Source organism: Cryptotermes secundus, unplaced genomic scaffold (assembly GCF_002891405.2).
Source record: "Cryptotermes secundus unplaced genomic scaffold, Csec_1.0 scaffold685, whole genome shotgun sequence".
Taxonomy (NCBI): domain Eukaryota; kingdom Metazoa; phylum Arthropoda; class Insecta; order Blattodea; family Kalotermitidae; genus Cryptotermes; species Cryptotermes secundus.
The window spans coordinates 469,523-484,862 of NW_019734365.1; the positions used below are offsets into that span (position 1 = coordinate 469,523).

Here is a 15,340-nt window from a genome sequence, read left to right on the forward strand (position 1 = left end):
CGATGTTTTCGAAACAGGAACAACGGAGTTGGATAAGGATTGAATGTGCCAGAGGCCGTACAGCACGCCAAGTGTCATCAAGGTCTTCAAGAGGCTTGCGGGGAATCTGCATTGCCTTGCAGAACAGTAGCAAGGTGGGTAAAAGCCTTCAACAAGGGATGCCAAAATGTGGCAGACATGCGTCGGCCAGATCGTCCTAGTGTCAGTGAAGAAGAAGTGTATGCTCTTTCCGCGTTACTGGAGAGTGATCGATGCCATACGTTTCGTGAGCTGGCCCGAGAGACAGGATTAGAGCATACGACTGTGCTGCACATTCTGAAGGAATGCCTGGGCATGAGAAAAAGTGCATCATGGTGGGTTCCACATGATTTGATGGAAATGCAGAAATGGCAAGCTGTGGCTGATTTGTTCGATCGATGGGCCTGGGAAGTGCTGTACCGTCCACCATACTCCCCAGACTTAAGCCCTTGTAACTTTGACTTGATTCCTAAGATGAAGGAACCACTTCATGGCATTCGCTTCAGAATTGTTCCAGAGATTCTTCAGGCAGTAGACCGCTCCATTCGAACTATCAACACAACAGACACTGCTAAAGGTATCCTACGACTTCCATATCACTGGCAACGGGTTGTATACAATGCTGGTAACGACAATGAAGGACAGTAAAACTTCGAAACATGCATCTGTTTTGTATCAGTTATAAATAAATAGTTGCCACTATTAAAGTTCCAACCCTCATATATAGTACATGAACAAAACACTGATTGTATGTTGCTACAGATTTTGTAATAAAAATGTATGTTTCTTAAGTGTGTGATACTGATGAACAGTGAAGGAATGAAGCATTTTTCATGGAAATCCTACAATTCTTAAGGAAGCAAATCACTAAAATCTTCTACTGCAGCTGAGAGAACTTGTTTAAATATAAATTTGGGCATTTCAAAGATTTTTGTGGCTCCCTCCAAGTTTTATACATGTATGCACATTGTCCCATGATATCAGTGTCACAACCGCTAACAGCAGATATACAGAAAACGGTGTTTTACCCTCTATTCGCACAAGGCAGTGACTTCCCTCCAGTTAGAACGAAGTCACACAACTATCAACATATGCAGTTTATGTTCCTACTGTATATCTTACTGAAGTGTTATATGTAAAATCAGTCCCAGAACTTCATGAACTTTCATATTTATGATTCAAATCACAAGTCAGAAATTCCTGCTGCATATGTATGCTACACTGTTTCTATCCAGTTTTCTTTCCTTCTCCAACAGTCTTTCAATATATTCTGCATATATCCTGTTGACTGTATTGCTTAATCCTTTTTCTTCTCACATAAATTCCAAGAAGCAGACTATTATTAAACAATTCCTGTCTATTAAAGGTAACTTTAAATTGGCTTTTATTCAGTTCTCATAGAACCAGGGAAATGTTCTAACGTAGATTCTGTTTTAGCCACGTAAAGATTTCACCATAATAAATTAATATGCCTGCATTACTCTGTATTTTAATATAATTATTTAGCAACATTTAAATTGCCTGCAATGAAGGAAGAAATATGCTAGAATGATTCTGAATGACGGAACTGGAAAAAAGAAGTGAGAATGCTCTAGTTCAAAATATTATCTCATGGAGCTGGGATAGCTCAGTAGTGTAGTGATGGGCTATAGGCTGGATTGCCTGGATTCGATTCCCAGCAGGGCAATATTTTCTCCTCTCCACAGCATCCAGATCAACTCAGCCAGCCTTCTGTGCAATGGGTACCAGGAGCTCTTTCCCCAAGGGTAAAACAGCTGGGGCATGAAGCTGACCATTTACCTCTATCTAGTGCTGAGGTCAAGAATGTGTTTAGTGCTTAATCAGTTAAGCACTGGGACAGCTTGCCTTTTTAGTGTCTTCTAGTACTGTGCTTCATTTAAGATGTATGCCGAATCAATAAGAACCTACACGGACTGATTGCGTAGTAGAGGAAGTGTGTTCTCACATGCTAATTATGACTCAGATCTCACAATGGTAATACATCATATCAATTTAAATACTACAAATGAGAATTACACCAGAAATCAGTGAAGTAATTTGGACAAATAATTATTATTACATTAGAAATCAAACCTTAAAAAATATATAATTATGTACAATTGGAAAGCCAATGGAGGTTCAGCTAAATATGGTAAGGTAGATAATTCCCCATTATCTGAAGATTTTAATTATTACAAAATTAAAGTTACAATAACCATTCTGTAAGTTTTTGCAATACTAATCTTGTACCTGAATTAACAAATACTTCCATGGAACATTTAACAAAATATTTGTACAAGAGAGACTGAACAGTCTCCATCACACCCATATGTAGACAATTCATCTGAATTCACAGCAGTGAACTGAGTTATATACCAAGCTCTTGAATGCATGGAGTTTATCTCCACGGTCCCTATATTTTTTCATGGTACTATGGTTAGATACCAGGAAAACTTAAATTTACTACAAATTAGCAAAGAGTTTCTTACACAAAAATGTGTTCTGCTACGTCATAACAAAAACAATTTGCTATGGAAAAACTAAAAAAATAAAAAAAAATGCCACACCTGCATTCATAAACAACTTTGTAAAAGTATACAGTGTACACTTCACAAATACATCTGACATAAGGAATTCTAAATGAAACAATTGAGACTGTAATGAACTCTTTCCTTGCAATAAACAAATATAAAATTTGCATCAAACTGACAACTCACCCCCATACGCCTTCATGGCATAGTGCTTAATTCGTTGAGCACGTGTACAACTTTACCTTTACCTATTCACTGTTACATGTTGATACTCAAACTGATAAAATTCTAAATTAAATATTGAATGAATAAATAATCAGCATTAAGCTTCAATGTTCAGGGTTATTACACATATTAAGCAAAATTCATTTTATATAAAAGTATTTAATACATTTCAAAGTTGTAGTGTAACAGAGCACAACATTAAAAAAATAAAATATATCTGATTTTAATGGAGTCTACACCCAATAAAGGCTTTTTGTCTTTTTCTTAAATGTGCTTAGGCTCAGGGGCCAAAAAATTGGTGGCTCAATATACAAGTTCTAAAATTACTCATAGCATTGCTTTTGTCTAGTTATTTCTAAAACTGTAAAACTTGTGGAGAAAGTGTGTTGGACATACAATGTGTTTCATTCTCTTTGAAACATTTTCCCTCCAATAAATATCTACAGAGACATGAACAAAACACAGACAGACTTTCATGTACCATCATCATTAAAAATGTCCGATCTAAATGAAAATCAAAATGGCCTAACAATTTTTCATAAAATGCCACAACATAAAATATGATGAAAATCTGTCCAACAGTTCTTGAACTGTTTCATGCACACAGCTGAACTGATCAAATTTAATAGGTGCCCACAGACTTGAGAACATGCATAAAAGAAAGTTTGTATGGCTAAATCCATAAAAAAACCATGGCTGCAGTCATGAACAAAGTATCTGCCCTTGTTGCACCCATTAGCAAGGAAACATGTGTTAAAAGTAAAATTTTAAGGAGATTTAATGTGAAGTCCCAAAGTGTATGAGGTGGTCCAATCATTGGAAATGTAAAAGAAACATTTACATATTACACAGTAAACTCCTATAGTCTGTATGTACAGGGAATGGGTTCTGCCGGTTGCATAAGAAAACTCTTACGAAATAGAATACCAACTCAAACAAGAAGTTCTGGGAAGAACTAATCAGGTTGGATTAGATGAGGTAAATTGCTGCTGGCCCTCACCAGCAAAGTCATTTTTAGTTCTGGGTCCTGCGGAACTCATGGCCATATTTTTTCTCTCATGACTATGCAAGTTGTACAACAATTGGAAAGAACTAATTGCCTACTTTTTTCTCACTACATATTGGGTATTTGATAGAAAACAGACCACACAGAAAACACTGTGTCCAACAGTTCTTCTACTGTTGCATGTGTATTTGTTGCTGTGGGAACGTCTGCTGAGCAACTGTCCAGCAACACCCCACGAACATGTTTTCCAAGCCACTGCCTAGCAATGTTGGGGGGGGGAGTGTACACAAACACACAGTGATACCCCTTTTAAGCTCAACAAACATTTATTGTTATAGTTTCAAGTGGTTGTCTCCGCAAGTATCGAAATACCACACTATAACAGTGTTTCTAAGGAATTATCGAGAAGTGATAGGATGTTAATCAATAGCATGTACGGATGTAAAAAGAGACAGTCAGCCTGCACAGCATTTTCCTGGAGAAAATGAGGAAAACTATCCTTGCTCAGGATGGCCTAAATATGTAGTATGAATGCTAACCACTATACCAGGAAATCCAGTACAATCATATTAATATGCAAACTAACAAGAAAAGCATATACAATGGAAAATGTTCACAGTGATGGTGCATTTAAAGCATAACACAGATCTGGGCACGACTCCACGGTTTATTTTGCATTTTGTTATAAAACAATGTATGTTATTTCTATACTTGCCGTTTCTGTTCTTCAGTAAAGGCATGTCGGTAAAGTGCACTGAGTATCCCAAATGCAGTCAGAAAAAGGAGAAGTTCACGATAGATGAGTTTGTACAGACTCCCTCTCCACATAAAGAGGAGACGAGTAAAACCTCCACTAGTGGAAGATGCCACTTCATACTGGTAACTCACTGTCATTGTGTTATCACTGGACAGCAAACAATCCAGCAGTACGTGAAGTCTCTCTTACGCTACAGTTTTCCTAAATTTGCTCACTGTGTACAGAACATCATGCCTTCTTGTTCCATGTTTTAGACACTGTATACAAATATGGACCACTACTGAAGTAATAATATATATGCACATTTCCAAGATTAAGCTGTCACTGTTGGTTCCTCATGAATCACATACTACTGCCTGTCATCATGAAGCTTTACAAAATAAATTACCAAAACTCAGTGGTAGCACACCTTTAAATCAACTTGCCATCTCATTTTTCAAGATTCTACATCACTTCCAACTTGCAAGATAAAAGTCTTAAAATTAGGTATTTAATATAAGTTGTATCAGCATTATAGCACTATGCCAACCCATTGATTCAATGAACAAACCCATATTCTTATGGATAGTGTCCAATATAAGTTCCTATAATATTTCAACATCAAAATGATGAATTCAGACATTACACAGACCCCCCCCCCCAAGTACTATTCCACCAAAATTACAAACTTAAAACACAAAGATGAAAAAATAAAGATCTTCAAAATAAATTAAGAAATAACTCATGTGATACAACTGAAACATTATTGTGAAATCGAACAGCAATAAAACAGCATATCTGTTTCCGTGGTATGAAAGATGTATGGAATTTCACAACAGCAGTTCTAACAGATATTGATCCACTTGCATATGATGTACAGAAACTAATATCACAAATTATATCAACACTATCTTTCTTTAAATAAATGTAATACACATTCAAACAATGATGGATTTGATCAGTGTCAGAGGTTTACGTTATCACAACTTCAGCATTCATGTTGTGTACCACACAAAAATCTCACTGCTTGCAGAGAAAAATGTCAAACAAGATATGCAATGCATACTATTCTTTGGAGACTGTGAAGCTAAAACAGCAGTAGCATGACACATATTCACCAGTATATGGACATGGACACTTAGAATGACTATGAAACACAAAGAAAATTGCAGGACTACACTTAGCAGTCTGGTATTTGGCTCAGGCTGTAGCTACTAAACTGAATATAGCAAATACCAAGAGAGCAGGCATAGAGAGGGAGAGAGATAGAAGAGTGGACAGTAGGAAACCACACAACAACCTGGCAGTCAACAGAGATGGACAATCTTAACATAGCAGACAGCACAGAACTGAAGATATGGAGAGTATGGCCAATAAACATACAGAAAAAATACAGTGATACACATACAACATCAGTTATGAAAGAAAATTATACCTCAAAATGATAACCGGCAGACATTCATTACTGAAAAATGTAGGTTGGATAGACACATCCTATATTACATCAATATCTGTTGTGTTCCAAATAGACTGGAAAGGAGGAAAAGGATATATTTCATGGTACATATATTCCTTATTCAGAAACATGTTTTTGTAATTTACTACTGCCACAAAATAACTTCAGGCTTCACTGTAACCAGATGAGCATCTATCAGCTTCTCAAAGGCTCTACTCCATGGAGTGAGTTACCCAGATAAACATATTCAAACACACTCTCTGCAACTGATGTAGCATTAACTGAACATCTTCATTCTGTGGGGGGTGGGGGGGGGGGCAGGGAAGTTTTACATACTAATAACATACATAGTTTAAAATTGATTATATCCCATTTTCCCATTATTTGCATGCACTGGCCTTCACAGAAATAACATGTGTGCGGGGGGGGGGACTTAACAAATTTTTTAAGATTACCCTTTCATTTTGACAGGTCATATCTTTCACAAGTATCATTAGATGATTCACACACAGGCAACAGCTGTTTTACATGAACATCTATGACATAACGCAGTTATCTCCATTCTTATTAAAAACCAGTTTCTCTTTAGATTGATTTTCATTCTTAAATATTATTTACAGTAACTACCACATGTGTAAATAATATTAGTTTTAATTAAATAAAGTAGTAGCCTGAAAGAATACAAATCACTCACCCTTCCTTTCTCTCAGACACCACTGTTTCCCTAGTATAGTCTATATTCAATTGTTCAAGAAATTTTCTATAATTATGAAACTTCAAAGTTTATCAACACCACCACAAAAATCATCCTTCAGCAAGTTCAACCTACTCACAGTCAATTTATATATGATCAAATTGCATAATATCCTTCCTCTTATGTCTCACTCTCATTAGATTCTCTAACAGCAATTCTGTATGTATTACTCATATCCCCACCCACATGCTACATATCTGGGCAATCTCATTCATTGCAATTTACCTATCTGTAAAATACTACATGATCCATACAAATTATTTGGCACAAAATTATGCAGTTCTCTGCAACGTTTTCCATCTCTCTGATATACTTCCTCTATTCAGCTACATTCGAGAATGTTCAACAGTTTCAATACCTGTTGCTCAGCCAGTGAAATGGACAAAGTTTCACAACCATATGGAATAATGGTACATTTTAGTCTTGTGTGGCTTAGTTTTCAGATTTTCCAAAGTAGACAAAAAATATTCTGAGCATAATGCTACCACGACTTACTGGATGTTATTCTAGTCTGAAATTTATCATAAATAAAAATATTGTTCATTATTTGTCTTCCCAAATTGCTTAACACTGATCTCCTATCGTGATATGATAAGAAAGTAATAAAACACCACAATAAGATCAAAAGTTTACATCCTCAAAACTTTTGTGCACCTCTGACTAATACATTTTATCAAGCACACAAACATGCTAATTCTTCTGTATCTTTTCATTCCTACATTAGTAAATGAATCCCATTTTTATTTTGTAAATTATGCTTGGATAGCTATTTTGTCTCATACATTGTAAGGCTGAAAGGGGCATTCAGAAACCTTCAAGAATAAATAAAGAAGTACTTCAAGTTGTTACTAACGAATGATGTATCAAAATAATGGGGAAATAATTTCTTTCTGGCTTTCCTTTATCCCTTTTACATTTTCATATCCTCTCCTCCTTTATCATGTATTCTTTTCCCATCCCCTTTATTTGTTGGTCCTCTCATCATTCTCCCCCTTCTTCCCTCCATCTCCTTCATTTTAACACAGTTCTCTCATAGCAGTTTTCCCAGTCCTTTATTCCCTTCAAACCTTCATGTCTAACATTAGTTTCCTATTTATATTATTTGTCCAACTTATCTCTCCCTGTATCCAAGCAATGACTGCTTCCCATGCATTCTAGTAATGGCTGTACAGCTAAGCTACTTATTTTTGTAAGGGCAGAATATTAGATAAGGAATAAGAAAAAACTCTGCCACCTGAAGAACATATAAATTTGATTAGGTAAGCTGTTGGCTGCTGTCGCCTGGTTTTTCTTGGAGGAGAAATTCAAGACTCAATCGTCCGCGGGAAAGATGATGCTAACCGCTTTTTGAGACTCACAAGAGCCTATACTGGAAGACTACCTGGAAAAAGGGTGTATGGTCAACAGTGCAAGATACAGTGATTTGCTGGTCAACAATCTGAAGCCAGCAATTCGCACCAAACACCAAGGCCTATTGTTGAAGAAAGTGATGTTGTTGCATGACAATGCATGCCCACACATGGCCGGCCAGACCATTGAAACCATTAACCATTTGGGTTTCGAGGTGCTGGAACAGCCTGCCTACAGCCCAGATCTCGCCCCTTCCGACTATCATGTCTTTGGACCGCTCAAAGATGCTTTACCATGTCATCGATTTTCTACAGACAAGAAAGTGCGGGAAGTGGTGCATAAATGGTTGCGCGACCAATGGACCAAGTGCATCGAAAAGGAAGGAGACTATGTAGAGAAATGACGTACTTGTTCAACCCCTACTTTTGTGTATATAAATTGGAAAAACAAGAATGCGGATAATTTTTGACTACCCTACGTAATTTTAAGATGATGTGATATACCAGTAAAAAGGCTTAACCCCACCCCAGTACCCACTAGATAGGAGGCTGGGTGGGCACCAGAGCCAGTCTGGATGCTGTGGAGAAGATATGGACTTGCACCTGCCAGGAATCGAAACCTGCCTGTCTTTATACTGAACGAGCTATCCCGACTCCTACTTACACCAATATACAGTGCAATATACACATTACAAATTCTTTGATTATTTTTCTTTAAAATATAAATACTCCTCAATTTATGCCATAGTTGTATTCCAAAACAAAGTCACAAAGGGTAAAATCATATAACTCTACCATAATTTCCCAATAAAAATCAACAGAGATTATCTTGAGATATACTACGAAAAATATTAGAATATTCATGCCATTGCCTAAACTGTCTGTCTTATGCAGTATAGCACATCCTGTTTCTTATTTTAGTAACACACATTTCAGCATGAATAAATTTCGTTAAATAAAACTTGATATGACGTGAGATGGAATAATGTCAGAATCACTTGTCTAAACACACACACACCCGCCAAAACTCTCTCCCCCATTTCTTCCTCTATCACTCTCCTTTTCCCTCTCTACACCTCACCATCTCTCCCTCTTGCCCTTTCCTTCCCCCTCCTCCTCTCAAAATTAAGAAACATGTTAACAAGATATATTATAAACATAGATAAACAGTTTTCAGGTGACAGATTTTGTATTAATAGGGAAATAATAAAAACTGCCACTCGCCAATATCAAGGTAGGTGGCTTTCTAACGGGATGATTGGGTGATCTGTGCACAAGTTACTGAGTTGCATATGGAGATGGTTGAAGACAATGATGAAGCTGATGACTGTGATAGCAGAGAAGTTCTAAATTGGTTTGAGAAAATTAGCAATATTGAGTTTTGCATTTATGGGTGCTGATGTTGAAAGAATTTCACTTGGGGTATTTGGTGGATTTGCTGGCTGTGATTTCTTTAAGAAATTCATTCAACTTTAGTCGCTTGCTGGTCTCTGGCTTCTCACACTAAAACAGAAGTGTAGAAGAAGTTGTGCGGCTTGGTCAAATTTCCCCTTTGCCCCTTGCATTGATCCACCACCACCTATACAACAAAGCACTTCATTCAACCCTCTCCCAAACTCTCCCATACATCCAAGAGTAAAGAGCTAGTTGACAGTAAAGCAAACACTATTTACTATAATCAGGCCATATTAGTTGAGTGCATCAAAATGAAATAATATTTTTTTAACTTGCATATAACAAGGAGTACCCGTACAGTATTTGCTTATATGTATACAAAAAAGACAAATGTGCAAAATTATTTGCCGAACATATTGGATACACACAGTTTACCCCTGGCCATAATCCTGAATCATTTGAATTCAGTCACTGTAAGGCTGAAGTGATATTTATACCTACAAACACTGCATCGATCCAGATAGCTATTGATCAAGGCTTTATGAAGATATAAAATCTTACTACACTTGCAATATCTATAGGTTGGGCATGTGGTACCATAGTTGGTTTAGGCACTATACTACAAGGTGGAAGTTCAAGGGTTCCATTCCCTATGAGGTCACTGGATTTTTCAATTGACCTAATCCAATCCTTCCAGCCTTATGATGGCCCTGGTGTCGACTCAGCCTCTAGCAGAAATGAGTACCAGGAATCTTCCTAGGGGTAAATGTGTGGCCAGCATGTAAGACTAACAACCTCACCGCCATCTGTGAGCCAATTGTCTGGAAAATGCGGGAGTCTCCACGTCCCACAACACTATGGGCCTCCACAGCCTGTTACAATGATAACTTCACCTTTCTTATGTATACAGGCATGCAATCAAAACTACAGACTGTGATGTCTTCAACCACTTACAGCAGTATGGATAGGACCACAACAGGATGATTCATCTCTCAAGATACAGGTGCGTGTGCGTGCGCATGCACAAAAATGTGCATATTTAAACAATGGGAAACCTTATGAGGCTGTACCCACATGTCACAATTTATCCCATTATATAGAGGTTTGCCCAGATTGGTTTAGCTAACTTGCCATTCTCAAGGAACCTAACTCCCTCAATGGATGAGTGTTTACTGTAAATCTTTCAGTTCTCATTTTCCAGGCAACAAACAACTACTTTGCACCAAAGCTTTTACAAAATATTAGTGTATGTAATTTGCATAAACTGCTACACCTTTTTCAGTGTCTTTCCAATATTACGTCCCAAAAATATTTAACACTTATTTTCAGAATTCTCAAGAACAATGCATAATACACAGAATATACATTTATTATTGATCTGTAAACTCCATGTGTTAGGGCTTGAAATCTGAAGGCATAGCAACAGCTCAAGCACCTCTGTTAGAATATTTACATACAAAGGCACTGCTGGTACAGTAATTATGTATATATCAAAATAGAAAGCATCATGAATAGCAAGAATAACACAAATAAAAAATTATATATTCTTACAAAAAATGTAAACAAATTCCTGAATGCAACAATTGTTAATCCATCTTAATTTACATACAGCATTACAAAATCCTTCAAAGTTCATTATTAAAGCCTGATGCTTTAAAATTTATAATAAAAACCAGTATGATGCAAAATAAGTAATAAGATAATTTAAAGCTAGAATATATAATATGAATAAATTTGAAGCAAGGTACAAAGAACTCTCAAGATTAAAGTACCTTACAAAATTATGTCAAAAGGAAGTTACATGACAGATATAAATTACCTATTACAAAAAAAGCACACAGAAAAGGGGGAAGTGTATGAGAGTTCAAAATACTGGAATTTGGCTATGTGCCCAAATAGGAACTGTGGCCCAGGATCTATCACGACATTATGTACAAATAAAAGCAACCAAAGTGTAAAGAAAACAGAGTCAAGATATAAATAGCGAGACACTGACTGTTAAAAATAGATTTTAAAAGACAGGAAACTGGAATAAAGTGCCAAGGAAAATTAAGCAAGCACACAGGGCTGTGTTTCATGACACACGCACACAGAAGGGTATATGAAGCTAAAAGAACTACAAAACAGGAAATAACATAATATAGATAATGCACCTTCCTTGGTAATGATACATATGTATTTTACAAGTATATATTTGTTGGAAACATTCGGATTTAGGGAAAACAAATAAATCAGTATAACTTCATCTGCAAGCCAGCAAGCCTGGAACGTCTGGAAACATAATACGCAATTAAAGTACACATACTTCGCTTCTATTATTTAATACATACCGATCACAAGCAGTAAACTGTCTCTTTCTAATATCTGTTCAAGTCTTTAATTATCTGTAATATGTATTTTGTCCTTTCTCATGTCTATCTGCGTAACATGTATGTATCAATTACAATATACTGGGTACAAACAATACATGCGATATTCATTGTTTTCATAGTTCAGGTATTACTTTTATTTGTAATCATTAACGTACCTCACTCAAATTCCGGCACAGCACTACCATTGCTCCTAACACACGCGGTTCAGCAATGGAATATCGTACAATGCCCACAGAATATGGGGACACGATTCGTCACATTTACTCGAATATCTAACGGACTTTAATTTTACTCTCGGGAACCTCGGGAAGGTCGCACACTGCCACAGTTCACATTCGTTATAACTTGACAGCGCACGGAAGGAAATAAAACTAAAACATGAAATCTGACAACCTGTAACAATACCATATGCATTGCTTTCGCCAAACTCCCTACAACATATCATTTCTTCCACCTCCATCACTTCCGTATCTATTCATACACGGAACATTCGTTTGTCATTAAACGTACGACCCGTACGACGCAGTCCTCTGTTGAGAGATGGTCAACACGGTCAACACCGTCAACACCTTCAATGACGTTCAATGACGTCAGCCGGTGATATAGCCTTCTACATTAAACATCTTCAACACTTTCAACACGTTCAACGCGAAGCCAAACACATGCTCGCCAACTGTGTGACGCAAAATGGCAGCCTTCGGAAAAGTAACAGAGAGAGAGAGAGAGAGAGAAATCATCGCCTCAACGAAAATTTTAATACGTACATAACTACGAAAGTTAGCTCCTTTCCACATCGGCATGGCACATACTCTGGCTGTGGACGCTCTGGGGCCTCTGGGGGTTCTGGGGAGCTCTGGTGCAGGACGAGACTAGTTGGTAGATGGTTCTTGTTGTGGTGTCCGTATATTCTGTAAATGTCAGAACTGTTTTGAAATGGACATATCTGCACACATTGCAGCAGGTTTAAAGCAACTTGGGAATCCTGGTGTCGTAACAGAAGACTGTTTCTCGAAACTGTTAGAAGCGGGAGTAAGCGTAATTACAGACAGCCAAAAACTGCCAAGTAAGTATTATTACCTCCCGGCAGGATGTTTAGAAAATTTACAACAGCTATACTTCAGGACAGAAGAGTAAAATCCTTTACAGAAGATGGTAGTAGTATGTACCTCATAAACGATGGGAAGGCCTACCGGATTACATGATCCCACATCCCATCGTGCTCACCGCTGTGAGAACAACAAATCTCGTTGTGGTGACTAGTTGCAATTACATATTCCAGATCTCACCCAGCTGTGCAACTTCAAAGGTGATGCAATTAAAGAATCCTATGCTGCCCTCCTGTCTGTTTTGATAGAAGCTGCGAGGCATGATATATATCCAGATGCATTGTCCATCATATTACTTCAAGATTATAACTTTGGTGCACAAAGAAATGATAAATTGATAGGAATATACAGACAGTACAAAACAAGGTTGCAAGCAGCACTCAGTCACATTGGAACTCATCCACCACACATCATAGATGCAAGCTGGACACTTGACTATTGCATTAAGGTAAGCCAGAATTCAAAATTACCATTGAAAAAATTGAAATATGGAGGTGCTGGTACAGAGTAGAATTTCCCCTCTCATTTCAAATTCCTAACAATTCACAAATGTTCTTCCCTGTGCTTTAGGTCAATAATCATCAACAAAAATAAGATTATTAGATTAGCTCAGCTTGTATGCCTGTAGTGTTCAATATTGTAACTATAATCTTCAAGTGCATTGAGCAGTTGCATGGTCAGCATATTATACTTGTTGAAGGATTATAATCTATTCAAACAAATATTATGTTTTTGGACATTATCCATCATCCTGTCTTTATCTAAAAATACGGTCCTGTTTATTTTTCAAAACAACATTTCAGGGACTGGATTCTATCTCTGTCTTCAGGTAAAACCTACTCAGTTGGGCCCAATAGATAGAGCTAGTCCCCATCTCCAGACACATGTGGCAGCACCAAGATGGGGTATACAAGCCAAACAGCACAAGCCATCTGCGGGAGCTCTTATCAGTTGGGCCCAATTGAATAGGTTTTACCTGAAGATGGAGACAGAATCCAGTTTCTGAAACACTGTTTTGACAAATAAACAGGACAGTGTTTTTAGGTAAAGACAGGATGATAGATAATGTCCAAAAACATAATATTTGTTCTAATGTATCATCATCACAAACTGTTAGATCTTATTTATTTTCTTACAGTTTGCCATACCCACCTGAGCCATATATTTGAAGAAAATCTGTTTGAAAGGCAGAAAGATTTTTTAAATGTGTTTGTTCTCACAGGCTAGCAATTTGGAACAAGTTGGAGACTTCCTCTACCTGATCCAGTTCCATACTGAATCATGTCAAGGGTGTGGAAGTGGTACTTCTGTCAGCAGATTTAAGTTTCTGTGTACACAAGAGGAACTGCAAGATCTTGTATGGAAACTACGTGATGCAGTTCGACATGTTGAAAGAATTGCTAATACATGTGACTTGAGTCAGAGATGTTATACTAACCTTGCTAAATAAAAAAGCATAAGACACACTTTTGCTGCAATTTCAGTTCTGAAGTTTCCAATACAAATGCTCCCTGGTTTACACAATGCTTGACTTGAGAAAATTGTTCCATAAGGCACACGATATGGTTTTCAAGATTCAGGAAATTTTGTGTTATATACAGACCCATACATAATGCATGGATCAATACCACAAATCAAGAGTGCTAGCCACCAGGAGTGTGGCTCTGTCTCTTTTCATTTTTACTGTGTAGTCTTGCTGTGTTGTGCCATGCCATTTCAGTCATATAACCTTGCCAGCTGATGAGCCCAATGATTCCTGTCTACTTCCTCATAAATTGGTCCTTTGTTGTCCGTCACTAAAATGTCGCCTTCCATCAGCCAAAATACAACTAGGTTTAAGGTACAAAATGTAAATGAAATTTTCATATTCTAAATGTTAGTTTTCTGTGCTTTCATAGTGCACACATACATGGATATAAATGTAACAGTGCTGATTTTGATTTCCACAAAATTTGGGTTATGTAAAGACCCCCTGAGATGGAAGGATGTAAGTCAGGGAACTGTGTGTGTGTGTGCACATGCCCAGATTAACAGCTGGATAGGTACATTTTTTAAATGTAAGTACCATAAAATGCCACATATTTTGAGTGACTTTTCAAAGAAAATTGCACTAGTAATATGGTAAAATGAATGTATTTGGCCAGACGTGATAGCAGTAATGTCTGCAACTACCATATTAACTCCAAGGACCTGGGATAGCTTAGTATAGTGACTGGCAACAGGCTGGACGACCGAGGGGTGGGAGTTCGAGTCCCAGTAGGGTCAAGATTTTTTTTTGTCCATGTCGCCCAGACCGGCTCTGGGGTCGACCCAGGGTACCAAGAGTTCTCTCCCCAGGGGGTAAAGTGGCAGGGGCATGAAGCTGATCAGTCACCTCCAGCTCGTGCCAAAG

General features: G+C 37.4%; 2 protein-coding genes across 10 annotated transcripts in view; one reads left to right on the top strand and one right to left on the bottom strand.

Moving 5' to 3' along the window:
* The window catches only part of LOC111868896 (bestrophin-1), a 48,387-nt gene extending 35,877 nt beyond the window's left edge, over nt 1–12,510 (bottom strand). For 2 of the 9 annotated variants that reach the window (XM_023859979.2, XM_023859980.2), the window contains exon 1: nt 11,998–12,510. Coding sequence is in view for 3 of the 9 variants with exons in the window: in XM_033753228.1 (XP_033609119.1) it covers nt 4,496–4,674 (179 nt within the window). In the remaining 6 variants the exon portion in view is untranslated. Of the gene's footprint in view, nt 1–4,495; nt 5,400–5,450; nt 6,107–11,800 lie in introns of those variants that run through there. The other 7 variants (XM_023859978.2, XM_033753229.1, XM_033753228.1 and 4 more) reach the window with 6 other exon arrangements.
* A 139-nt stretch (nt 12,511–12,649) lies between these two features.
* On the top strand, nt 12,650–14,414 carry LOC111868898 (COMM domain-containing protein 3). The gene is made up of 3 exons (XM_023859985.1): nt 12,650–12,905; nt 13,122–13,396; nt 14,171–14,414. Exons 1-3 carry the CDS (start codon nt 12,776–12,778, stop codon nt 14,396–14,398), a joined length of 633 nt encoding a protein of 210 aa, XP_023715753.1. The 5' UTR covers nt 12,650–12,775; the 3' UTR covers nt 14,399–14,414.
* The last annotated feature ends 926 nt before the right edge of the window (nt 14,415–15,340 follow it).